At 47.6% G+C, this 25,780-nt stretch overlaps 1 protein-coding gene across 1 annotated transcript in view; it reads right to left on the bottom strand.

The window, feature by feature from the left end:
• Positions 1 to 25,780, bottom strand: part of RECQL4 (RecQ like helicase 4) — a 45,110-nt gene that overhangs the window by 4,109 nt on the left and 15,221 nt on the right. The window contains exons 11-22 of the mRNA XM_081204347.1: positions 25,524 to 25,616; positions 24,374 to 24,510; positions 19,862 to 19,945; positions 18,840 to 19,028; positions 18,554 to 18,736; positions 17,404 to 17,608; positions 15,762 to 16,039; positions 14,658 to 14,795; positions 7,323 to 7,479; positions 6,376 to 6,505; positions 2,200 to 2,366; positions 330 to 516 (exon numbers count right to left, since the gene is read on the bottom strand). Of these exons, the coding sequence (XP_081060473.1) occupies positions 330 to 516; positions 2,200 to 2,366; positions 6,376 to 6,505; positions 7,323 to 7,479; positions 14,658 to 14,795; positions 15,762 to 16,039; positions 17,404 to 17,608; positions 18,554 to 18,736; positions 18,840 to 19,028; positions 19,862 to 19,945; positions 24,374 to 24,510; positions 25,524 to 25,616 (1,948 nt within the window). The remainder of the gene's footprint in view (positions 1 to 329; positions 517 to 2,199; positions 2,367 to 6,375; positions 6,506 to 7,322; positions 7,480 to 14,657; positions 14,796 to 15,761; positions 16,040 to 17,403; positions 17,609 to 18,553; positions 18,737 to 18,839; positions 19,029 to 19,861; positions 19,946 to 24,373; positions 24,511 to 25,523; positions 25,617 to 25,780) is intronic.

Below are 25,780 nucleotides of genomic sequence, written 5' to 3'. Positions count from 1 at the left end.
AAGGCATATAAAAAGGCAGTATTAAATTTAGGAAATGCGTATCTAAAATTTAATTACGGATGATTGGCAGATAAGCTGAAGGAACTCCATAATATATAATTTGTGATAAATCTTTGATATGGTATTATATGTATATTGTATTGAAAATTAATAAAAACTTTAAAAATAATAAAAAAATAAAATAAACGCAAGGTGGTTCTACCTCCCTGTTAGAACAGGAGATCTTTCTCCTCTCTCCCGCCCCCAGACTGAACACATTGTTCTTTTGCCCAGCTTCTCACACACAGAGAGCCCACCTTTTAAAGTGATGCCAGTTTGTGCCTACCCACCTCTGAAAGGCCTGGAAGCAGGCCTGCAGCTGGGAAAGGGCAGCTTTTTCGCGGCCCGCCACTCGCTGGTGCAGGAAGTCACAGACCGAGTCCAGCTCCTCGTCGGTGAGATCGCCGTAGGAGCGCAGGTGGAAAGCAAACTGACCAAATTCCACGAGGATCCCGCTCTTCCTAGACACATGGGAACCTGTGCCACAAGGGAAGGGAAGAATTAAGAAGAGTGACCAGTGACCAGTGATGTGCCCCTTGGGAGAGGCCACACGCAGGGCATGAGCACAGCAACAGCACTCAGAGAGCCAGTGTGGTGTAGTGGTTAAGAGCGGAAGACTTGTAATCTGGGAACCGGGTTCGCGTCTCTGCTCTTCCACATGCAGCTGCTGGGTGACCCTGGGCTAGTCACACTTCTCTGAAGTCTCTCAGCCCCACTCACCTCACAGAGTGTTTGTTGTGGGGGAGGAAGGGAAAGGAGAATGTTAGCCACTTTGAGACTCCTTTGGGTAGTGATAAAGTGGGATATCAAATCCAAACTCTTCTTCTTCTTCTCTCCCCACTTGCAATTCCCAGCACCCAGAGGCTACTACTTACGACACTAAAACTAGAACACAGCTGTTGCGGCTAGTAGCCACTGACAGTCTTACCCGCCTTGAGCCTGTCTACCCTCTTTTAAAACCATTGAAATTGGTGGACAACACTAACATTTGTAGGAGCGCACAGTTATGGGTGAAGAAGCCATTTCTTGTGTCCGAGTTCTGAATCTTCCAATGTTCAATTTCACTGGAAGGTTAGGTAGAAATCATGCAATACCCACTATCAGGGAGGCTGGTGCCATGTACGCCATAGGGTAGTCTGGCCACAAAATCGGCAGGAACCAGTTTAGGAGGAACTGAATGGCTGAACAGGGACACGGGTGGCGCTGTGGGTTAAACCACAGAGCCTAGGACTTGCCGATCAGAAGGTCAGCGGTTCGAATCCCCGCGACGGGGTGAGCTCCCGTTGCTCGGTCCCTGCCATCCTAGCAGTTCAAAAGCACGTCAAAATGCAAGTAAATAAATAGGTACCGCTCCAGCGGGAAGGTAAACGGCATTTCCGTGTGCTGCTCTGGTTCGCCAGAAGCGGCTTAGTCCTGCTGGCCACATGACCCGGAAGCTGTACGCCGGTTCCCTTGGCCAATAAAGCGAGATGAGTGCAGCAACCCCAGAGTCGGCCACGACTGGACCTAATGGTCAGGGGTCCCTTTACCTTTAATGGCTGAATGGTAGAGTGAAAAACAACTCCAGTTAAGGTGCAAGGAGGGCTCTGCATGTATAGTAAAAATAACTGGGTGGTGGAAGTGTTTTCAAGGATCGTGGTTAGGTGAAGAGATGGTGGAGCAACAGGGGTGGCAGGTGGTTGGCTAGGAAATAAACAGCCAAAATGACACACATTTCCTCTCTAGGGTGTGTGTTAATGGATACGCTCTCCCATTCTTTTGGACTATGTCTGGCAAGACATTGTGGAATAGTCTGACTAACTGGGAATTTGGTGCAAGCCTCCACAAGCCCCCAAAGGGAGTTATCTCCCACTGTGGCCCTGCTGGGTCAGATATTAAGAGGGTGGGGATTGCCTTGGAATCACAAGTTCCTCCATCCTTGTCACTCAGAAGGCCTTTCCATCTAAAGAACAGTACACACACACACACACACACACACACACACCCCGACCCCCAACCTTCCAGCCGAGATTAAACAGGGGATGAGCGGCCAACAAGATGTGGCTTCTCTGCTTCCTTCCTGAACCAAGACTGGCTGGGGGCTTAGGCAGAAGGCCTGCTCTCTGGGACAGCTGTTCCCATCCCATCCCACCTTAGATAGGCTTCCCACTGACTGGTTACCGTTCTGAGTGGTCCACTGCAGCTGACGGAGAGCTCGTTTCACTGGCAAGACCTCCCATCCCATGGAGTCGGCCAGCTCAATGACGTCAAACTCCACAGAGCTGGCATGAGCAAGGTCCACCCCTTTCAGGCGCTGCTGAGCCAGACAGACTGCGAGAGGAGGGCACCTGGGGGAAAGGGGAGGAAGAGAAGTCAGCACGTGAGAAGTCCGTAGGGGAGCAGAAGAGGGTCTATTTTAATAATAATAATAATAATAATAATAATAATAATAATAATAATAATAATAAATTATACCCCGCCCATCTGGCTGGGTTTCCCCAGCCACTCTGGGCGGCTTCCAACTAAATATTAAAAACAATACAGCGTCAGACATTAAAAATGTCCCGAAACAGGGCCGCCTTCAGTTGTCTTTTAAAAGTAAAATAGTTGTTTATTGCCTTGACATCTGCTGGGAGAGCGTTCCACAGGGCAGGAGCCACCACCGAGAAGGCCCTCTGCCTGGTTCCCTGTAACTTGGCTTCTCGCAGGGAGGGAACCGCCAGAAGGCCCTCAGAGCTGGACCTCAGTGTCCGGGCTGGATGATGGGGGTGGGGACGCTCCTTCAGGTCTACTGGGCCTTTGAGGCCGTTTAGGGCTTTAAAGGTCAGCACCAACACTTTGAATTGTGCTCGGAAACGTACTGGGAGCCAATGAAGATCTTTCCGGCCTGGTGTTATATGGTCTCGGCGGCCACTCCCAGTCACCAGTCTAGCTGCCACGTTCTGGATTAATTGCGGTTTCCGAGTCACCTTCAAAGGTAGCCCCATGTAGAGCACATTGCAGTAGTCCAAGCGGGAGATAACTAGAGCAGGCACCACTTTCATCTGACAAGCTTGGATTCAAGCACAGATGGAATGATTGGAAGAGTGCAAAGTCCAAATCCACCCCTAATAAATTATAATAATCATCAAGGGGGCAGCCTCAGTTCATCCAGTGAAACTGATGCAAGAACGCAAGGAATCCCCAGCTCCCCAGATACAATTAGGGCTCTGTGTGTACTCTCCCTGATCGCGCCAAGCTGCGAGCATGAAAACGGGCATCTGGCACAGAATGCAGCATTTTTCAAAAGGATGCTTCTAGCCCTCATGTTTTCCAGCTGAGCTGTCACTGCAGCAATCTGTGTCACATCTGGGGACACCTTAGAAATGGGTTGGAGGACAGCTGTGCCAAACTGCCAGGGGGCTGCAAAGATATTTATGCTCCCTTGTCTGGCCTAGCAGGGGGCGGACGCAATTGTTATAACTATTATTATTTCGATTTGCATCCTGTTTTCCCATCAGGAACGATACTCGAAACAGCCTGTGCCAAAACAGCTATACAGCAACAAGCAATTAGAACAGCAAAACCATACGTGTGGGCGCACAATGACAAAACCTACAATTTATTGTATTGTTACAAGTGAGAAAATGAATCAGCTTCATGAAAATGTGCTTTGCTTGACTTCTTTAACCAGGCAACAAAATCCTCAGGTTTGCTTTAAGGCTGAGGGTGTTATGCGACCCTGGTCACAACAGGTACCCCCCCCCCAATAATCCAGACTCTTCCCTTGGGTTCTTTCTGGGTCCCTTGGACGCTTATCCACGTGCCATCATTTCCCAGTGCTCAGTTTCCCCCAGGTCCCTGCTCAGAGCGGATTATTATTATTATTTATATATATATATATATATATATATATATATATATATATATATATATATATATATATATATATGCAGGTTTTGGTGTCTTCGGGTGTCTTCCCGTGTAAGAGTTGGGGTGTCTAGGCGACGTTTCGACGAGGTCTCACTCGTCATCTTCAGGCTGGTGCTTTCGGCTTCTTGTTACTAGAACAGAACAGGGTCTCAGTGTTTGAGTTCCTATAAATACTGTTGAGGGGGTGTGGTGTATAGCCTCCAACGTTCTGGGCAGAGAGGAAGTTCCCAGGTTAATGTGCCTTTTCTTCTTTTGTTCATTAATTACTTGAGGGATATCTTGAGTGATTACTTGAGTGATATTCTGAGTACCACTTAGGAGGGTCATTAGGTGTGGATTAGTTGCTAAAGCTTTCGTGTCTTGACCTCTTGAGCTTGTGAAGAGTTTTTCTGAGAAGATGGCTGTACTGCACTTAGTTGTGCTCTGGCTTGGCTTCGTGTATAGGGGCGAGCTGTGGTTTTGTGCCCTGTGCCAGCCAGATCTGTGTAGGGATTGCAGGGGGGTGCAGCATCCGGAGGTGCCACTATGGTTTGGCTACTGGATGGTGTCTGTAATTTATCTGTGGAGAGGGTCTGGGTTTGGGTCTGGTGTGGTTGATTGGAGATGGCGTTCTGTGTGCCTCTGGTTCTGGTGTCGGTTTTTGTGGGGAGGGCTAATTTCCAGATGTCTGGCAGGCGGGACGTGTCGTCACGCTTGTTCATGTTGTGAGGGTGTTTCTCTATCTCGATGGCTTCCATGATTATTCTCTTGTGGTGATGTTCCATGTTAAAGAGCAATTTGGAATCTGCAAAATTAATTTCGTGTCCTGTTTCTTTCATGTGTTGGTAAAGAGAGGAAGTTTTTTCTTCTTTGTCCTGTTTCTTTCATGTGTTGGTGACACCCGAAGACACCAAAACCTGCATTCCTGTACCCGTGAAAATCTACGAAAGCAAATATATATATATATATATATATATATATGCAGGTTTTGGTGTTTTCGGGTATCTTCCCGTGTAAGAGTTGGGGTGTCTAGGCGACGTTTCGACGAGGTCTCACTCGTCATCTTCAGGCTGGTGCTTTCGGCTTCTTGTTACTCTGTTCTAGTAACAAGAAGCCGAAAGCACCAGCCTGAAGATGACGAGTGAGACCTCGTCGAAACGTCGCCTAGACACCCCAACTCTTACACGGGAAGATACCCGAAAACACCAAAACCTGCATTCCTGTACCCGTGAAAATCTACGAAAGCAAATATATATATATATATATATATATATATATATATATATATATATATATATATCTCCCGCCCTCCCCAGCCGAAGCCGGGCTCAGAGCGGCTAACAACAATAAAAGTAACACAGCATTCTAAAATCAATTCATTCTAAAATTCAATTTAAAATCAAATTCATGGCAACCATTGGGCTAGAGTTCTATGAGAATTACCAAAGGAGGGGGTCAGGCTGTGCCTTGGCCAAAGGCCTGGTGGAACAGCTCAGTCTTGCAGGCCCTACGGAAAGATGTCAAGTCCTGCAGGGCCCTAGTCTCTTGTGACAGCGTTCCACCAGATTGGGGCCACGGCCGAAAAAGCCCTGGCTCTGGTTGAGGCCAGCCTAACCTCTCTGTGGCCCGGGACCTCCAAGATGTTTTTGTTTGAAGATCGTAAGCTCCTCCGTGGGACATACCAGGAGAGGCGGTCCCGTAGGTATGAGGGTCCTAGGCCGTATGGGGCTTTAAAGGTTAAAACCAGCACCTTAAACCTGACCCTGTACTCCACTGGGAGCCAGTGCAGCTGGTATAGCACTGGGTGAATGTGATCTCGCAGCGGAGACCCCGTAAACAGTCTCGCCGCGGCATTCTGCACCCACTGGAGTTTCTGGGTCAGTCTCAAGGGCAGCCCCACGTAGAGCAAGTTACAATAATCCAGTCTGGAGGTGACTGTCACGTGGATCACAGTGACTAGGTCAGGGCAAGAGAGGTAAGGAGCCAACTGCTTAGCTTGGCAGAGATGAAAAAATGCCGCCTTTGTTATAGCTGCAATCTGCGCCTCCATGGAAAGGGAGGTGTCGAAGATTACACCCAAACTCTTAACGGGCGGTGCTGGCACTAACTGCACCCCCGCAAGAGATGGGAGTTGCTCCCCCAATCCCATATCGTCCCAAGCCAGCCAAAGGACCTCTGTCTTCGAAGGATTTAACTTCAACCGGCTCCCACGTAACCATCCAGCCACAGCTTCCAGACATCTGATCAGTGTGTTTGGGGCCAAGTCAGGATGGCCATCCATCAACAGATAGAGTTGGGTGTCATGTCATCAGCATGCTGGTGCGAGGGGGCACATAAAGATGTTGAAAAGCATCGGGGAGAGTATCGCACCCTGCGGCACTCCACACACCAGGGAGTGGTGCGATGACAGTTCCCCCCCAAGCGCCACCCTCTGTCCCCAACCAGAAGCCAGCTTCCCCTCCGTACCTTTGAGCCACTGTCCGCAGCTGCTGGGGGCCACCGTAGCAGACCACCCGGCAGGAAGAGAAGGTGGGGTGCAGGAGCTCCACCCACTGGCGGGGGTGCAATTCCAGGTAGCACAGAAGCGTCTCTATACCTGAACGGAGAAAGAAAACTCTGCTGCTGCTGTGCATCCGTCTCTGGTGGAAAGCCTTTCATGGAATCATAGAAATGATCCCAAGCGTCATCTGGTCCAACCCCCTGAAATACTCAGGGAATGTTTGGCCCAAAATCAGACTTGAAGCCACGACCCCAAGATTAAGGGTATCATGCTTTGCTGACTGAGCTATTTCACTCCAAACAAAACCCCATTTTTATGCCATCAGTTTGCAAGGGAATCAGAGCCAGTGTTCATTTAAGTTTGACATAAAAAACACAGTCCAGCAGAGAGCGCCACTGGCACATCTCCCCCCCCCCCCATTTTACGATGAGGCAGAGGGATTGTGGGCCAACTTTGAGAGGAGCTCCACCTGGGCCCAGGGCAAGGAGGCCCCTGGGGGCCCAAGAAAAAAGGCAGGCACCCAGGGACTCCATCCCACTCCTTCCAAGCCCCAATTAACCCCTGTGTGGCCTAAAGAAAGGCAGCGTTGTGCAGTGGTTAGAGCACCTGGGAGAGACCATGGTTCAAATCCCCCCTCTGTCATGAATCTGACTGGGTGGTGGCCTTGGGCCAGTCATTGCGTCTCACCCTAACCTCCCTCCCAGGGTGGTTGCTGTTGTGGGGATTAAATGACCATGGTTCAAGTTCCCCACTTGGCTAAGAACATCTTTGTGCATGAGTGTGCAAAAGGTTCATGACCAGCAAGAGCAAAGACACAGGGCGAGGGGTGGCTCAGCAGTTGTGGGGCAGGGGCTGGCCCTGTCCTCGTACTCCTTTGGGAGCTGGAAGTTAACCACCAGTCTGGCCTCCTCACCTTCCTCTCGGAAGTCCATGGCCTCCACAGTTTGCTGAATGGGGATAGCTCGCTCGTGCTTGTAACAGATCCGAGGACGGCCATCGCCTGGATCAGGCTGCTCCTCGCCGCTCCCTTCCAAGGCAGCCAACATCTCTGCATCACCCACTTCACCGCCCTAGATGTGAAAATAATAATAATTATTATTTTTATTTATTTATTTATACCCCGCCCTTCCCGGTTCAGAAAACCGGGCTCAGGGCGGCTAACAACAAATTCAAAACATTTAATTGATGCAACAAAAAAGCATAAAATACAGTATAAAACGTGAATAACAATAAATTCAGAATTCAAAAATCAATTTAGGGGGGACATCCATCCAATAAACATTAGAGGATCACCAGGGCTAGCTAGCTAAATTAGTCCTATTTGGGCCAGCGAGGAGACCAGGGGAGAATTAGCTGTGGGATCCCAGAGTGGGGAATCTTCATAAAAAGAGGAGAGGAAGGGAAGGAAGGAAGGGGAATAAAAGATCAGGCCAGGTTCAAATTGAAAGCCAGGTGGAATAGCTCTGTCTTACAAGCCCTGCGGAAGGAAGTTACATCCTACAAGGCCCTGGTCTCATGGGACAGAGCATTCCACCAGGTCGGAGCCATCACTGAGAAGGCCCTGGCCCTGGTGGAGGATATTCTGACTTCCTTGGAACAAGGAGACAAATTGAAATTGCAGAGTTTCGAAAAAATTTAAAAACAAAGTGAGAGATTGGCTTCATTATTATCAGATAATGGAGGCATATAATTTGGATAAGAAAATCGGCTTCCAGGTGGAAAAGTCAAAATTAGAAACAGAACTGTTAGAACCCAAAACTAAGAATCTGTCAAGAAAGTATAACTTGCTGTTGAAATGGAATACTCAGGATGAAACGGTGAAATCTGCTATGATTAAATGGGGACAAGATGTTGGACATAATATTATGTTTGCTGACTGGGAACAGTTATGGACCACAGGTATGAAGTATACGGCATGTAATGCCTTGAGAGAGAATATTATGAAAATGATATACAGGTGGTACATGACCCCAGTCAAGCTTGCAAAAATCTATCATTTGCCCGATAACAAATGTTGGAAATGTAAAGAAACGGAAGGTACATTCTTTCACCTTTGGTGGACGTGCCCAAAGATTAAGGCTTTTTGGGAAATGATATATAATGAACTGAAAAAGGTATTTAAATATACCTTCCTGAAGAAACCAGAGGCCTTTCTCCTGGGCATTGTCGGCCAATTGGTGCCAAAGAAGGACAGAACTTTTTTTATGTATGCAACAACAGCAGCAAGAATACTTATTGCAAAGTATTGGAAGACACAAGATTTACCCACTCTGGAAGAATGGCAGATGAAGGTGATCGACTACATGGAATTGGCAGAAATGACTGGCAGAATCCGAGACCAGGGAGGAGAGTTGGTGAAAGAAGACTGGAAGAAATTTAAAGACTATTTAAAGAAATATTGTAAAATTAATGAATGTTAGAAGGATGTTGGATAGAAACTAAGGGGTTTCCAGCTGTAATGCTTTAGGAGATACGAAAAAAAAGGTTTATAAATGGGTAAAAGCTTAATGGTAAGGATTTGCTGAACTAACAAATTGACAAAGAAGGGAGGTATGAGGAGGTCTGGGGAAATAAGCGTAAGGAAGATATGTTATGGAAAATTATTTGTTTTTTAACTGTTTTTATGTTGTGTTTTGTTTCTTTTTATTTTTTATTTTTTTCATTGTTATATTTTAAAAACTTTAATAAATATATTTTAAAAAGATAGTCTGACTTCCTTAGGGCCCAGGACCTCTAAACTATGGTTGTTCATGGACCTTTTTTTAAAAAAAATGTTTTTTATTGCATTTTTCAGGTAAAGATATCAAGTCAGATATAAGAAGAAAATAACAAAGTACAGAAAAATACAGAAAAGAAAAAGAAATCCAACGTTCCAAAGCATTTTTTCCATAACCAACCGGACTTCCCCACATCTCCCTCACCCTGCATTCTTTACAATAAAAATATCAGCAAATTATTACCTTGTTTCATGCATTTCTTTGTACTTTTCAAATTTTAAGTTTTAAGTTTAAAATGTCAATTTACTTAGACCTTAAATTTGATTTAATATTTCTTTAAACTTTAACCCTTTCATACTTATAACTTAGGTTCCTATAATTCCAAATCCTGTTATAGAAGCTAGAATTTCCGAATTATGCAAATTTTTAACATTCATATAACTTATAATGTCTTTGTAGGTAGTCTTTAAACTTTTTCCAATCCTCTTCCATTGTTTCTTCTCCCAAATCTCGGATTCTGCCAGTCATTTCAGCCAGTTCCATATAGTCCATCAATTGCGTCTGCCACTCTTCCAGTGTGGGCAAATCTTGTGTCTTCCAATGTTTTGCAATAAGTAGTCTTGCTGCTGTAGTCGCATACATAAAGAAAGTTCTATCCTTCTTTAACACTTTCTGGCCAACAATGCCCAAGAGGAAGGCCTCTGGTTTCTTGGGAAAGGTATACTTAAATACCTTTTTTAACTCATTGTAAATCATTTCCCAGAAGGCCTTTACTCTTGGGCATGTCCACCAGAGGTGAAAGAATGTCCCTTCAGCCTCCTTACATTTCCAACATTTGTTATCAGACAGGTGATATATTTTTGCAAGCTTGACTGGGGTCATGTACCACCTATATATCATTTTCATAATATTTTCCTTCAAGGCATTACATGCCGTGAATTTCATTCCGGTGGTCCATGACCTTTCCCAGTCTTCAAACATTATGTTATGCCCTATGTCCTGCGCCCATTTTATCATGGCTGATTTGACTGTCTCATCCTGCGTGTTCCATCTAAGCAGCAAGTTATACATTCTAGAAAGTACCTTAGTTTTTGGTTCAAGTAGTTCTGTCGCTAACTTCGATTTTTCCACCTGGAATCCTAATTTTTTATCCATTTTGAAAACCTCTTGAATTTGAGCATAATGTAACCAATCTCGCACCTTGTTCTTCAATTTCTCCAAGCTCTGCAACCTCCAATTGTCTCCAATTTTTTCTATTATCTCCCAATATTTCGGCCAACCGGCCTCCATATTGAGTCTTTTTTGGGCCTTAGCCTCCATTGGTGATAACCACCTCGGGGTCTTATTTTCTAATAAGTCCTTGTATTTGGTCCAGACAATAAATATTGCTTTTCTGACAATATGGTTTTTGAACATTTTGTGAACCTTTGCCTTGTCATACCACAAATATGCATGCCATCCGAAAGCATTATTGAACCCTTCCAGATCCAGGACATCAGTGTTTTCTAAGAGGAACCAATCTTTCATCCAGCAGAAAGCCGCAGCTTCATAATATAACCTTAAGTCTGGCAGGGCAAATCCCCCTCTTTCTTTTGCATCAGTTAGTATTTTAAATTTTATCCTGGGCTTTTTGCCCTGCCAGACAAACTTAGAAATATCTTTCTGCCACTTTCCAAAACATTCCACTCTGTCCACGATCTGTAGGGTTTGAAACAAGAACAACATCTTTGGCAATACATTCATTTTTACAGCTGCGATTCGGCCTAACAAGGAAAGTTTCAATCTTGACCAAGTTTCTAAATCTTTTTTGATTTCTAACCAACATTTTTCATAGTTGTCTTTGAATAAATTCAAATTTTTAGCAGACAAATTAACCCCCAGGCATTTCACTTTTTTAACCACATTTAACTCTGTCTCCTTCTGAAACCCATCTGTTTCTAAAGGTGTCAATTTTTTTCCTAACACCTTGGTTTTTTGCTTATTCAACTTAAATCCCGCCACCCGACCAAACTCATGAATCAGTTCTAAAGCTCTTTTTGCACTAGATTCTGGCTCCTGTAATGTTAAAACCAAGTCATCTGCAAAGGCTTTCAGTTTATATTGTTTCACTCCGACCTGTATTCCTTGCACCAACCGGTCCTCCCTAATCATGTTCAAAAGTACCTCCAGGACTGAGATAAATAACAGAGGGGATAAAGGGCACCCTTGTCGTGTTCCTTTTTCAATTTTAAACTCTTCTGTCACCACATTGTTCACTATCAGCTTGGCTTTTTGCTCTGAATAAATTGCCTCTATGCTATTTTGAAACCCCCGTCCCACTCCCATCCCTTCCAAATTTTCCTTCATAAACTTCCAAGAAATGTTGTCAAAGGCCTTCTCCGCATCAATAAAGATTAAAACTGCTTTTGTGTTGATATTGGTTTGCAAAAGCTCCAAAATGTCAATAATATTCCTAGTATTATCAAACAAATGTCTGCCTGGGAGAAAGCCTGCCTGGTCTTTATGAATTACTTCATTTAACACTTTTTTAAATCTACTTGCCAAAATATCTGCAAAAATTTTGTAATCCACATTAAGGAGTGAGATGGGACCTTAAGGTCCTCTGCAGGGCATACCAGGAGAGGCGGTCCCGTAAATACGAAAAGTGGCTTTACTGCACACAAGAGAGATCAACGGCAGGCAGGCAGCAGGGAAAGGGATCACGAACGGATTCAAATGACACAAAAGGAGATTCCAACTGAACATTACAAAGACCTTTCTGATGGCAAGAGCTCTTCGACAGAGGAAAGGATTCCCTCTGGAGCTGGTGGACTCTCCTTTCTTGGAGGTTTTAAAGCAGAAGTTGGATGGCCAACTGTCATAAATGTTTCAGTTGCAATTCCTTCATTGCAGGGGGTTGGACTGGGTGACCCTTGTGGTCCCTTCCAAAGGTACCATTCTATGATTCTTCCTAAAGACAAGGGAGACACTTCCTCCTCCAGGAGACAAGAGCTGTCCTACGGACCATGATGCCATCCGGCTACTTATCCTACCCTTGGGCTAGAGGGTTGCATGCTGAATTCATAGAAGCATAGAACTGCAGAGTTGGACAGGACCCTAGTCCAAGCCCCTGCAATGCAGAAATCTCAACTACAATTCAGATGTGGAGAACGCTTCTCTGCCCCCGACAGAACCACAAAAATTGGAGCAGAGTCCCTCCTAACTTGGACTGGCAGCTCTCACTGAACCTCACGGACTCCATAATCCACAAAGAAATAAAGAAAATACTAAAAATATCATATAGTAAAAGGCCAGAGGCCTTCCTTTTAAGAATTTTAAATGATGATATTCTAAAAGACAAAACTAAATTTTTCTTATACGCGACGTCTGCAGCAAGAATTCTGGTGGCTAAGTACTGGAAAGGGAATCAGTTACCCACTAGAGGAGAGTGGCTATGTAAGCTCTCAGAATACTTAGAATTAGCCAAATCGACAGACATAATAAGACAAAAACCAAAAAGTGAAGTAAAAAAAGAATGGGAGTGCTTAAATGAATACCTTAAAAGTCAAGGTTTGAGGACAGAAATCTGGCTGAGTCTGGAATAACCTTGTGAAGTGAAAGGATAAGAAAGAGGGATTTATATCTAGATAGGATAGAGATGATAAGGAAAACAGGAATGAGAGATAAAGGAGGTGCTGTGGGATTGGTGAAGTCAATGTTTTTCTTTTTAGTGTTTATATTAGTAACTTGTAAGATATAGATTTTTTGTTTTGTTTTTTGAATGTTGGTTTTTGTGTATTGTTATGTTTTGATTTTTTTGTGTTGTTGTTGTGTGGAAAATACTAATAAAATTTATATTATTAAAGAAAGAAAGAACAAACCTCAGGGACTCTACTGACCCTCCTAGCCATGAGAGCCATTCATTTTTCTAGGTAAGTTATGTACCGGTCAGGGAACTGACATCGGAGCTAGAGGCGGAGGGAAGGCTCTCAAATGATGCTGGAGAAGGGCCCAGCAGGGAGAGAGGCAGCTCCGCAGATGGGGAAGCAAATCAGCGCAACACCAGGGATATAGAGGGGCTGATGGGGGAATCGGCGAGAGGGCTCCAGGACTCTTCACCGGACACCAGCGGGGAGAGCACGGGTCCTCCGCTACCCACGCCCACCCTGCACAAAGACTTCCGCGCAGAGAGAGTAGGAGGAGACTGGGTGTCAAACAACTTTTATGTTGGAAAAGATTTAAGAAACGCCCACTGACGGATTCTGCTAGCGACTGAGGCAGCCACGAAGTGAAGGGCTGCCCAGACTGAAAGGTTTAGCAAGGCAACAAAGCTTGGAGAGGCGGTAACTTACGCACGAGCAACCCATACACATTACAGCACCCAACCATACTTGGAAGAAACCACCTCCGAGTGGTTTGCAGCATCATAAAAACATCAGAAATAAGTACAAAAATACCATTTTACAAAGCCACATCTTTAAAACAGCACAAAAAAATGTCGGTAAGATATCCTTGTAGAACAGCAATATAAACGAAAAAACGAGCTAGCCTATAGGGACCAGGCTAGCAGATCCAAAACATGATTGAGTCAGCCAGATCCACCTACCACATATGCTGGCATTGCACTGATAGGTAGCAGCAACAGCACCCTCACTTTTGCAGGGGGTTGGACCAGATGACCCCCTGCACTCCTTCCAACTCTACAGTTCTATGAACCTGTTCTGAATGGGTCCACAGGAGATTTAGAGCTAGATGGTTATGTGGGCTGCGCTTTGCAGGCCCATAGAAGCAGTTTTTCAGGGTGCCTTCGGGGAAAAGACTAGGAGTCAGCAATACAGGGACGTTAGAGCGCTCTTTACACAGCCGCAGTCCCAGAATCGGCTAATATATTCACAAGACCTTGGAGGACCCTGAATGCAGTCTGTGCTAGCTGGTAAAAAGAGATGAGGGAAGCCAGCAAACCTATTTGCACGTCACTAGCTGACCTTGCAGGTGGCGCTGTGGATTAAACCACAGAACCTAGGGCTTGCTGATCAGAAGATCAGCGGTTCGAATCCCCGCAACAGGGTGAGCTCCCGTTGCTCGGTCCCTGCTCCTGCCAACCTAGCAGTTCGAAAGCACGTCAAAGTGCAAGTACATAAATAGGTACCACTCCAGTGGGAAGGTAAACGGTGTTTCCGTACGCAGAGTTGTCTGCAAATGGACCTAATGGTTGGGGTCCCTTTACCTTTACCTGGCGTTGAGGCCTGCACTTCATTAAAGAGGAAATGTTAACTTCTGGTGTTGCAATTTTGCTTGTTTACCCTATGACAGAACTGAGTTGTTTATTGATCCTTTTTATATGAGTTTGTAGTTTTTGTATATTGTTTTCCACTACTTACTTTTATTGCTTTGTGCCCTGCTCTGGGATTGAAAACATTCAAAGAGTGGGCAATAGATACTGCAAATGAAGAAGCGGCGGCGGCTGCCACCACTTTTGTCCCTGCAGGCTATCAGGGAGAGCAACGCCACCCCAAGAGATCTCTGTTCTCCGCTCCACTCTCTCTCCTGACCTTGCTGAGCTCCTGCTGTTTCTCATGCAGCTCCTGGCACTTGCAGGAAGGGAAAACCTTCTGTACGAGCCTCTTCACAGTGAAGAAGTCAACCGTGTCAGCGTAGATGTGCCGTCTCAGCTCGTGCAAATCCTCACCCTAGGGAGAGAGGCCAGCCGTGTGACTTTGTGGGAGCAGGGGGAAAGGAGACAGACTGCAGGAGCTGCTGCCACCAGGCAGGAACTCCCACAAGGATCAACCTGTTACGGAGCTGGCAGGGAAGGCTCCAGAGTTGAAAGAGGGGGAGAGAGACGGGCTGGTAGAAGAGGCAGCACTGGAAGAAGGTGGAGGGCAAGGGGAAGCCACTCAGGCGGAGGCAAGGCTCCCTGATGTTAACGAGCATCGGCACCTCTCTACCAGCTCAGGCATGGAGGGAGTGGGAAGACCTGTTCCGTCAGCTCAGGACAGGAGGGGGTTAAAACGCCAGGAACAACGGAGGCGTTTGGGATTGCCCAAGCTGCTTTGCTGGAGGACAGCAAGAAGTTCCCACTCCCGGGATCTGCTACGGATGATTCGGATGCTTGAAGCGATGCTCTGTACCTCGTAAATAGTGTACAATAAGATCTGTAAAGTATTTTTCACTACATAAGATGCACCTGACCACAAGACGCACCTAGTTCTTAGAGGAGGAAAACAAGAAAACAAATATTCTGAATGAAACAGTGGAGGTATGATTTTTGTGGTTCACGCTGTGGCCACAGACATGATATGTGATTTGACGGTGAATTTGGGGTGACCCAATGCAAAAATCCTGGGGATCCATGTGTATCCGTGCTTTGTAACCACGTTTTTGCGCCATTGTGGCCCCACGAAACAGTGGATGCGTGATTTTTTGGGTGCAGGCTGTAGCCATGGACATGCTATGTGATCTGATGGTGAATTTGGCTCCAGGGACCACACATTTGCTCCAGAAGACGCACAGATATTTCCCCTTACTTTTTAGGAGGAAAAAAGTGCATCTTATGGAGCGAAAAGTACGGTATGTCTCTGATTGAGGAGAGGGATTTATTGCAAAGGGCTCAACAAACCCATCACACAACCCGAGCAGAGTCCAGCAGGCCTTACCTCTGGGTGCAGGAAGAGGTGGCATTGGGCTGGTTTGCCATCTCTGCCCGCCCTCCCGATCTCCTGCACGTAGCTCTCAAAGTTCTTGGGCATGTTGTAGTGCACCACGCCCCGCACATCGGACTTGTCCAGCCCCATGCCAAAGGCCACCGTGGCCACCACCACCCGCAGCTGGCCGGACATGAAGTTGTTCTGCACCCGGCGGCGCTCAGCAGCAGACATGCCGGCGTGGTAGGCTTCGGCAATCCACTTCAGGGGGCGGCGGATGCTCTTTTTGGCTACGAGGAAATGGGATTAAAAAGAGAGAGAACAGGAGCAAGGCTCACTTGACAGGGCTCTGAGGCTTTCGGTGCAGAATAAATAATAATAATAATAATATTTTTATTTATACCCCGCCCTCCCCAGCCAGAACTGCTCTCCAGCACTGGGAACTGCAGCTTCTTTCTGGAGAAATCCAACAGATGCAGCTCCCGATGGCAGCACAAAATTTTATTTGTTTTTTTAATAACATAATAATCAACTTTTATTTCTATCCCGCCCTCCCCGGCCGAGGATGGGCTTAGGGCAGCTAACATCAAATATATAACATTCGTAGAAAATCAAACAATAATTAAATTACCTCCTAAAAGCAGGTCAAAATCGAAGTCTAATTAAATGGCTTTCCGCAGGGTTAGGGTTGGGATCAGTGAGTGCTCGTCGGCCCACTGTTTACGCTGATTTTATATGGGCCTGTGAGAATGCTGGGAGGCCTCGTTCATATTAGTTCTTATACGCAAAGAAAAGGGGAGTCAGGCTGAGCCCTGACCAAAGGCCTGGCGGAACATGAAGCTGCCCTGTTTAATTTCTGCAGGCTGTGCTGCTGTTAAAGGCTGCTAGTCTGAGTCACCTGAGAGCGCGCCCCTGAGTTCTTTGCCACATTGCAAGGATTCAGGGGGTGTATGGATATTTCAGTTTCTCGCTCTGTGTGCCTGAGTATCTCCTTGGGATATGTTACACTATACACTCTGAAGCTTGGGGTTAAGTGCAAGGTAGCCACTGTGTGGGGACGCAGGTGGCGCTGTGGTCTAAACCACAGAGCCTAGGACTTGCTGATCAGAAGGTCGGCAGTTCAAATCCCTGTGACGGGGTGAGCTCCTGTTGCTCGGTCCCTGCTCCTGCCAACCTAGCAGTTCGAAAGCATGTCAAAAGGGCAAGTAGATAAATAGGTACCACTCCGGCGGGAAGGTAAACGGCGTTTCCGTGCGCTGCTCTGGTTTGCCAGAAGCGGCTTAGTCATGCTGGCCACATGACCCGGAAGCTGTACGCTGGCTCCCTCGGCCAGTAAAGCGAGATGAGCTCCGCAACCCCAGTCGGCTACGACTAGACCTAATGGTCAGGGGTCCATTTACCTTTACCTTTACCCACTGTGTAGCTGGAATTTAGGTGGTTCCCAGTCATTTTAGTTATATTTTTACAGGGTATTTCAGCTTTAAAAAAATTATTATGACACACTCCAGGCCTCTGGAGTGGTGGCAGCTATAAATAAATGCATTTTCAATTTGGCCTGAGAACTGGAAGAAAAAACCACCAGCTCTCCTGTTTTCTGACCCCACCATTTCCCAGCCTGCCTCTCCCAACAACCAGCCAAGCCAGTGACCACCACCTTTTGCTTTCTTCCTCTTGCTAGCAAGGCTGCTGCTGCTGTCCTCCTCCTGCTCCTCAGCACTGGGGGGTTCTCTGAGCTTCACACCCTGGAGGCAGGTGCGGATAAGGGCTGCAATCCGGGCCGTCTCCTCGCGGCGTGTGCAGTAAACTATGACCGAGTCTAGGCTCCCAAACCTCTCCCCTTGCAGCAAGTTCACCAGGGCCTGGAATCAGAACAAAGTTGGCAACTTTGAGGTGCAGAACTGCCTCTCTAGATGCTCAAGGGAAAGCGACGTGCGTTGTTCAGTGTGGAAGAAGGGAATGCCAAAAGACCATCACCAGAGAAACGAGGGATGTGATAGGAATTTTGAGATCTTAGGTATATGTTAAATGTTCATAAGTGTACCAACCAAGCACGTACATAGATCAGCACAGGAAGACCGACCTGAAACCATTTTGATTCCCAAACTGAGCAAATGATTTCTCTGCAAGGTCAAAGTGGGAAACCTCCCCATTGTCTTTTCCCTTCACCTATCCTGTCTTAAGGGCACATTTAAGATATGAATAGGGTGTGGGCCTGTGACCTGGCCCAGGAACTAAGTATTTATCATTACAAAAGACTGGTCAGGCTCCCCAGGCAATCCAATCAAGTAACCTGCCAGACAGGAGATAAAACGACATTCAAATTTCTGTTTTAGACCGCCTTTTCTGTGATGTAGGTATGATGTATCTGGGGTGGTGTTCTTGAGCTATACCCCTTCTGTGATGTATGTATGGTGTTTCTGGGAGTGGTCTTGATCTACAGGGTGGCAATTTCAAAAGTCTATATATAAGGCCTTGTGCGCCATTGTTCTGGGTTTCTCCTCCCTCCTGCGTTGTGGTGAGTGAGGACCCTGTTGCAACAGATCAATAAAGATCAGGCTTACTAACTGCTTTGGTTCTCAATATTCTCTGGTTGGCCTCTATTATTTTCTCCTACCGACAGGGAACCTATGTAAGGACTCTATATGGGCTCTTGGATACCCCATAAGGGAAAAAGGGCAGATTGTGTTTACAACAGTCCCCAGACTCTGCAACATACGGCTGGAAATCAGCAACCAAAAAGACTTCTGAAGATGGAGCCTCTCCCACACAGTAGTGATAGGCAGCAAGTCGGGCCCCCGACTCACCTGGTCCTTGTCTCTGTCTGCAGAGACAGAGAGATGCAAGTTTGGAGGGACAGCAGCAGAACGCACAGCGATCCCCTTGGCTTCTGGGATGCCCAAGTGATGAGCCACATTCCGCGCAGTGGAGAGGGTGGCGGTGGCTGTGAGGCCCAAGAAGCAGCGCACGCCCAAGCGGTCCCGAAGAACCTGCCGGAGAGAAGGTGTTACCTAGCCAGGCTCTGCTGCTTGCAGGTGTTCCTCATGCACACACCTGTGTTGCATGTTGGTTCTGTGCGCACAGATTCCATACCTTACAGAGGCGCAGGTAACAAGGGCGGAAATTGTGGGACCATTCTGAGACGCAGTGTGCTTCATCGATGCAGGCAAAAGCTACTGGGGGCAGCTGATCTGCTGGTGGAAGGCAACTGGAGGCCGAGGAGCCTCCCCCAACCAAGGCCTCGGGGGACAGCAGGAGCACATGAACCTTCCCAGCCTTGACCTGCAAGCATGAAGGAGAGTTTGGATTTGATATCCTGCCTTTCACTCCCCTTCAGGAGTCTCAAAGCGGCTAACATTCTTCTTTCCCTTCCTCCCCCACAACAAACACTCTGTGAGGTGAGTGGGGCTGAGAGACTTCAGAGAAGTGTGACTGGCCCAAGGGCACCCGGCAGCTGCATGTGGAGGAGAGGAGACACGAACCCGGTTCCCCGGATTACGAGACTACTGCTCTTAACCACTACACCACACTGGCTCTCATGGAAAGCTGGCAAGTCGTGAGCCATCATTTCCAATTTTAACATTTCTTTTAAACTAATTTAAAAAATCTTACAATGCCGACTTGCCCCACAGGGATGTTGTAAAGACTACAGGTATTGATTAGAATATTTGCATGAGATTGTATGGGAAAAATACAGAACAGATAGAAATTTGCTTAAAATGTATATAGGAAGTGCAGTGTGAGCGATGGAAGTCAATCAATGAAATTTTATTATTGAGATATTTGTAGAATAAATTTGGAAGAAATTCTTCCAAATTTTCTTCCAATTTTTCTTTTTCTCCCCCCCCCTTCCTTTCTCTTTTTTGTTTTTTTATATATGTGTGCTTATCTGAAAAATATATGTATGTATGTATTTTACTTGTATTTTGTAATAATGTTAAATAAAATTTAATAAAAAAATGTTTAAAGGCATGTTGTGCTTTGAGCATTTGACAGCATGCTACAAATTTATTACTATTTTCAAGTTGCAAACTGGAGGCTGGAAGGTGCCCGGGACACCCTAGAATTTTGCAGTTACATCAAGGATTACGTAGCCTCTACATCAGTCACCTCACCCTGTCCATAGCAGCCTCTCTCTGGGTCTTGGACATGTTTGAGTGAATGCAGACGGCTTTCAGGCACTGGGGAAGGCCAGAGACCTGCAAAGGAAGCACAAAATGTGTGTCACTGAAGGAAGATCCAGTGGTGGACATAGAACGGTCAAAAGAGATGGAGATCTCCTCAAGCCACATTGAGGCTCCCAGAGCCACCTCCTTGCAAACTATCCCTCCTCTGTAACTTCCTCTGAGGGGGTGAAATATGTTGAGGTTTACCCTAAACTCATTCCCTGATGCTAGGGTCATGTCACCCAACAAACTTGTTGGGGGAAGGAAATGATTTGCAGGGAGGGGATCTAAGTTCTGGCTTAAGAACCAGGATTGAGTTAGAGTGGAGTTGGAAACCTTTTCAAGGGAACCTGCTTGCAAATAATTCGAAATTATATTCTTAGAAGCTGAACTCAACATTTGTTCTTACAGGTATACCGCTGCACGTGAACGCCAGGCCAGAGAGTCCATCTACCTGAGGGGTTAAGTTTACTGCATGTACAGTTCTAAAGGAAAATATTATGAAAATGATGTATAGATGGTACTTAACCCCGGTGGGCTGAACATGGGTGTACGGAAATCGGCTAGATGGACCTATGGTCTGCTTTGGATATAAGGCAGGTTAATCATCATCATCATCATCATCATCATCATCATCATCATCATCATCTATTATTTGTACCCCGCCCATCTGGCTGGGTTTCCCCAGCCACTCTGGGCAGCTTCCAACAAAGATGAAAGATACACTAAAATGTCACATATTAAAAACTTCCCTGAACAGGGCTGCCTTCAGATGTCTTCTGAATGTCAGGTAGATGTTTATCGCTTTGACATCTGATGGGAGGGTGTTCCACAGGGCGGGCGCCACTACCGAGAAGGCCCTCTGCCTGGTTCCCTGTAACTTGGCCTCTCGCAGTGAGGGAACCGCCAGAAGGCCCTCGGAGCTGGACCTCAGTGTCCGGGCAGAACGATGCGGGAGGAGACACTCCTTCAGATATACTGGACCGAGGCCGTTTAGGGCTTTAAAGATCAGCACCAACACTTTGAATTGTGCTCGGAAACGTACTGGGAGCCAATGTAGGTCTTTCAAGACCGGTGTTATATGGTCTCGGCGGCTGCTCCCAGTCACGAGTCTAGCTGCCGCATTCTGGATTAGTTGTAGTTTCCGGGTCACCTTCAAAGGTAGCCCCACGTAGAGCGCATTGCAGTAGTCCAAGCGGGAGATAACCAGAGCATGCACCACTCTGGCGAGGCAGTCCGCAGGCAGATAGGGTCTCAGCCTACGTACCAGATGGAGCTGGTAAACAGCTGCCCTGGACACAGATTTGACCTGTCCCTCCATGGACAGCTGTGAGTCCAAAATGACTCCCAGCCTGCGCACCTGGTCCTTCAGGGGCACAGTTACCCCATTCAGGACCAGGGAATCCTCCACACCTGCCCGCCTCCTGTCCCCCAAAAACAGTACTTCTGTCTTGTCAGGATTCAACCTCAATCTGTTAGCCGCCATCCATCCTCCAACCACTTCCAGACACTCACACAGGACCTTCACCGCCTTCACTGGTTCTGATTTAAAAGAGAGGTAGAGCTGGGTATCATCCACATACTGATGAATACCCAGCCCAAACCTCCTGATGATCTCTCCCAGTGGCTGCATGTAAATGTTGAAAAGCATGGGGGAGAGGACAGAACCCTGAGGCACCCCACAAGTGAGAGCCCAGGGGTCTGAACACTCATCCCCCACCACCACTTTCTGAACACGGCCCAGGAGGAAGGAGCGGAACCACTGTATGACAGTGCCCCCAGCTCCCAGCCCCTCAAGACGGTCCAGAAGGATGTTATGGTCGATGGTATCAAACGCCGCTGAGAGATCCAGCAGAACTAGGAAACAGCTCTCACCTTTGTCCCTAGCAGGCTGGAGATCATCAACCAGTGCGACCAAGGCAGTTTCAGTCCCATAATGAGGCCTGAATCCCGACTGGAAGGGATCCAAATGGTCCGCTTCTTCCAGGCGTGCCTGGAGTTGTTCAGCAACCACTCGCTCAATCACCTTGCCCAAGAATGGAAGATTTGAGACTGGGCGATAATTGGCCATCGTGGCCGCATCTAAAGATGGTTTTTTAAGAAGCGGTTTAATAACCGCCTCTTTCAGCGGGTCTGGGAAGGCTCCCTCACGGAGGGAAGCATTCACCACCCCACGAAGCCCATCGCCCAGCCCTTCCCGGCTAGCTTTTATAAGCCAGGATGGGCAAGGATCCAGGAGACAGGTGGTTGGTTTCACTCGTCCAAGCAGCCTGTCCACATCCTCGGAGGTAACAGATTGGAATTGATCCCACTCAACTTGACTAGACAGAACTCTAGCACTCTCCCGCCCCGGCCCTGCTCCCACGGTGGAGTCTACTTCTTCCCGAATCTGAGCGATTTTATCTGCAAAAAACTTTGCAAAATCATTGCAGGAGATCATGTGGCCTGTACTGGGCCCCGATGTCGCAGGTGGTTCCGCTAAATTGTGAACCACCTGAAAAAGTCTCCTGCTGCTGTTTTCTGCAGATGCAATAGAGGCAGCGAAGAAAGTCTTCTTCGCCGTCGCTATTGCCACTTGGTAGGCTCGATGTTGAGCTCTAACCTGTGTCTGGTCAGATTCGGAATGAGCTATCCGCCTCAACGATTGTTTCATTGCCCTCAGATCCGTGGAAAACCACGGGGCTCTCCGGGCTCCATGCAATCGGAGAGGGCGCTTCGGAGCCAAACAGTCAATAGCCCTGGTTAACTCCACATTCCAGCGGGCCACCAGGGAATCGGCTGAAAGGCCATCAACATGGGATAGAGCATCCCCTACCACTCTCTGGAAACCATTTGGATCCATTAAGTGGCGGGGGCGGACCATCCGAATCGGTCCCACCTCCCTGCAGAGGGGATGGGTCGCAGAGAAGTCCAGTTGCACCAGGAAGTGATCTGACCATGGCACTTCTTTCATTTCGCTTTTACTTAGTGTCAGATCACCAGGTCCAAGGCATGTCCACGGCTATGGGTTGGGCCAGACTTATTCAGGGACAGCCCCATGGAGGCCATGCTTTCCACGAAGTCCCGAGCGGCCCCTTGTAAGGTCGTGTCGGCATGGATGTTAAAATCCCCTAGGACAACCAAGCTAGGTGTCTCCAGGAGAACATCCGCCACGACTTGAAGCAGCTCGGGCAGGGAATCCTTGGTGCAGCGGGGAGGTCGGTACACCAAAAGAAATCCTGTACTGCCCCTATTGCCCATCTTCCAGAACATGCAGTCGGAAAACTGGGTCTTCCCAATAGGACACCTGGTGCAAACTAATGACTTCCTAAAAATCACTGCAACCCCCCCTCCCCACCCACATGACCTGGGTTGCTGTGCGTAAGAGAAACCTGGTGGACAAGCAGCGGCAAGGACAGGCCCATCTGCTTCATCCAACCAAGTCTCTGTTACACATGCCAGGTCAAGTCCTCCATCCATGATCAAGTCATGGATGGCAGTGGTCTTATGAATCATTGACCTGGCATTGCACAGCAACACTTTCAGGTCATGTGGGTATCCCTTGCTGATTCTAGTATCCATCCGGTCAGGACCAGACCCAGAGGCAGGGATAGTCCTCAGACAACGACTAAACCTGCCTCCTCTGTAATGACATGGTGTGGTCTTAGCGTAACTCCTCCTCCTACCCGTGATCACTGAGATCGGTTGTCCCATTGCATTCCCCCCTGTGGAACATGCCCCAGCCATTTTGTTGGCTGGGACCTACTCCCCAGCAGCCCTGACCCCTCCCCTTAAGAACAAAATAACACCTTAAAAAACAACAACAAATAAAACAATACAAACAAAAAACAATAAAAATTACAAAAACATAAAATCAAACAAATTCCCAGGCCCAATAAACATCCATCCCACCCCACCCCCACATACAAAAAATTCAAAAGAAAATTTTAAAAACATTTTAAAAGCACTCTGCACCCCTCCAGCAGTAACAGCAACTGTCCTAGTGAGGCCCGTCAGGCCCTGCCCTGGGCCAGGTGGTAAGTGGCAGGAAGGAGCAGGGCCCCCAGACACTCACACAGGAGAGTCCTCCTGGGCAGCAGAACGCAGCAGTCCCTGTGAGGCTTCAGGCCCCGCCCTGGGCCAGGTGGTGAGCGGCAAGAGCAGGACCCTCAGACACTCACACAGGAGAGTCCTCCTGGGCAGCAGAACACAGCAGTCCCTGTGAGGCTCCAGGCCCCGCCCTGGGCCAGGTAGGTGGCAAGCGGCAAGAGCAGGGCCCCCAGACACTCACACAGGAGAGTCCTCCTGGGCAGCGGAGCACAGCAGTCCTTATGAGGCTTCAGGCCCCGCCCTGGGCCAGGTGGTAAGTGGCCCTGTGTTCCTAAATCTAGAGCCTGGAGAGCTCCCCCCCCCCCCAAATCCCTGGACCACAAGCAAGGAAATGACACCAGCCTCCAAATGCAAAGGTACCAGCAAACTTACTTGGTCATCCATCAGCGATACCAATGGTGAGATCACCAAGGTGATGCATTTGGACCTCTTGCTGTACAGGTACGCAGGGAGCTGGTAACAGAGAGATTTCCCCATTCCTGTGGACAGGACCACCAGCGTAGAGAGCCCTAGAGAAGTGACAGAATTAAGAGCAGCAGCGGCAGTCTGCACGGGCTGCCTATAGCAGTGATTCCTGCACTGCAGGGGCTTGGACCAGATGATCCTTTGAGTCCCTTCCAAGTATAAAATTATATTGCTGTTGGCATCCATCTGTTCAAGTGACAAGGGACTGTGCGTATGGGGGTGAAGACAAACCTCCTCGGCGCACAAGCCTGGGCTGCGTGTCTGGAGGTCCTGGGCTGCCCAGACGACAAGACCCCCCTCTCAGACTCATTGATGGGGTCCAAAGGAAAGCAAAGCAAGACGTTTAGAACCAGCTGGGCTGCAGGAGTTGCCAGAAGGAGGCATACAAGACGCCATCCAACCGCCTTAGGGACTCTGCTCCGCATTTGTGTAGGGTTTACTCCTTAGCCTTTTCTTCTCCTGAAGATATCCCGCAAGGCAGCGGATGTTCCGGATCAGTTTCCCTTCTCCTAAATGGGCTACCTTCCTAGGCTGACGAGTCCTAACTGCCCCTCACTTATCTCTACAGCATGAGCAGGAACTGCCTTCTTGGCTGTTGGACCCACTCTCGGTCTCGTCCACTCAATCCACTGGAGCCTATCTTCGCATGCAGGGGAAGATAGTCATCATACAATTTGATGACTTCATGTTACTGGACTCAATTCAAGGTGCTAACATTAAAATATAAACCCTTAAGCAGCTGGTACTGTTGTTGCAACACCTCTCCCCATATCAGCCAGCTCTTCAGCCCTTCAGTGTTGTTTGGTCATTCCTTGGAAGTTGCATCTGGCAACAGTCTTCCCCTGCCTAGTGCCCTCCTGGTTCTTGGACTATAACTGCCATCAGCCTAGTCGGCACAGCCATACTGTAGTTCAAAACATCTGGAGGCCACAGGGTTAGTAAAGGATGCAGCAAGACCACATCTGGTCACCAGCAACAATTGCTTGGCTGCACATCCAAGTAAACTGCATCCTTTTTTTCACTCTGCATTTCCTGTCTTGCAAACAACCCTTCTCACCTGAGAGTATCCGCATAATGGCTGTTTCCTGTCCTGGCCGGAAGGAGGCATAACCCAACTCAGCCAGTGCTTCCAACACTTCTGGTGGGGTCTCTGCATAAGACACAGAACAGAGATCCAGTCAAGAAAGGGGCAAGGCCTGTCCCCAGCAACGATTCCACACTCGTGGAAGCATCAGGAGAAAGAGACTTAGGTAGAAGTTCTGCAAAACCCCTTATCAGTGAGAGTGAAACCTGTTCACAAAACTGGCAAGAAGC

This window comes from Podarcis bocagei (genome assembly GCF_964188305.1).
Source record: "Podarcis bocagei genome assembly, chromosome: 8".
NCBI lineage: Eukaryota > Metazoa > Chordata > Lepidosauria > Squamata > Lacertidae > Podarcis > Podarcis bocagei.
The sequence above is the reverse complement of the archived record's forward strand: the minus strand, read 5'-3'. Positions and strand labels throughout refer to the sequence as shown.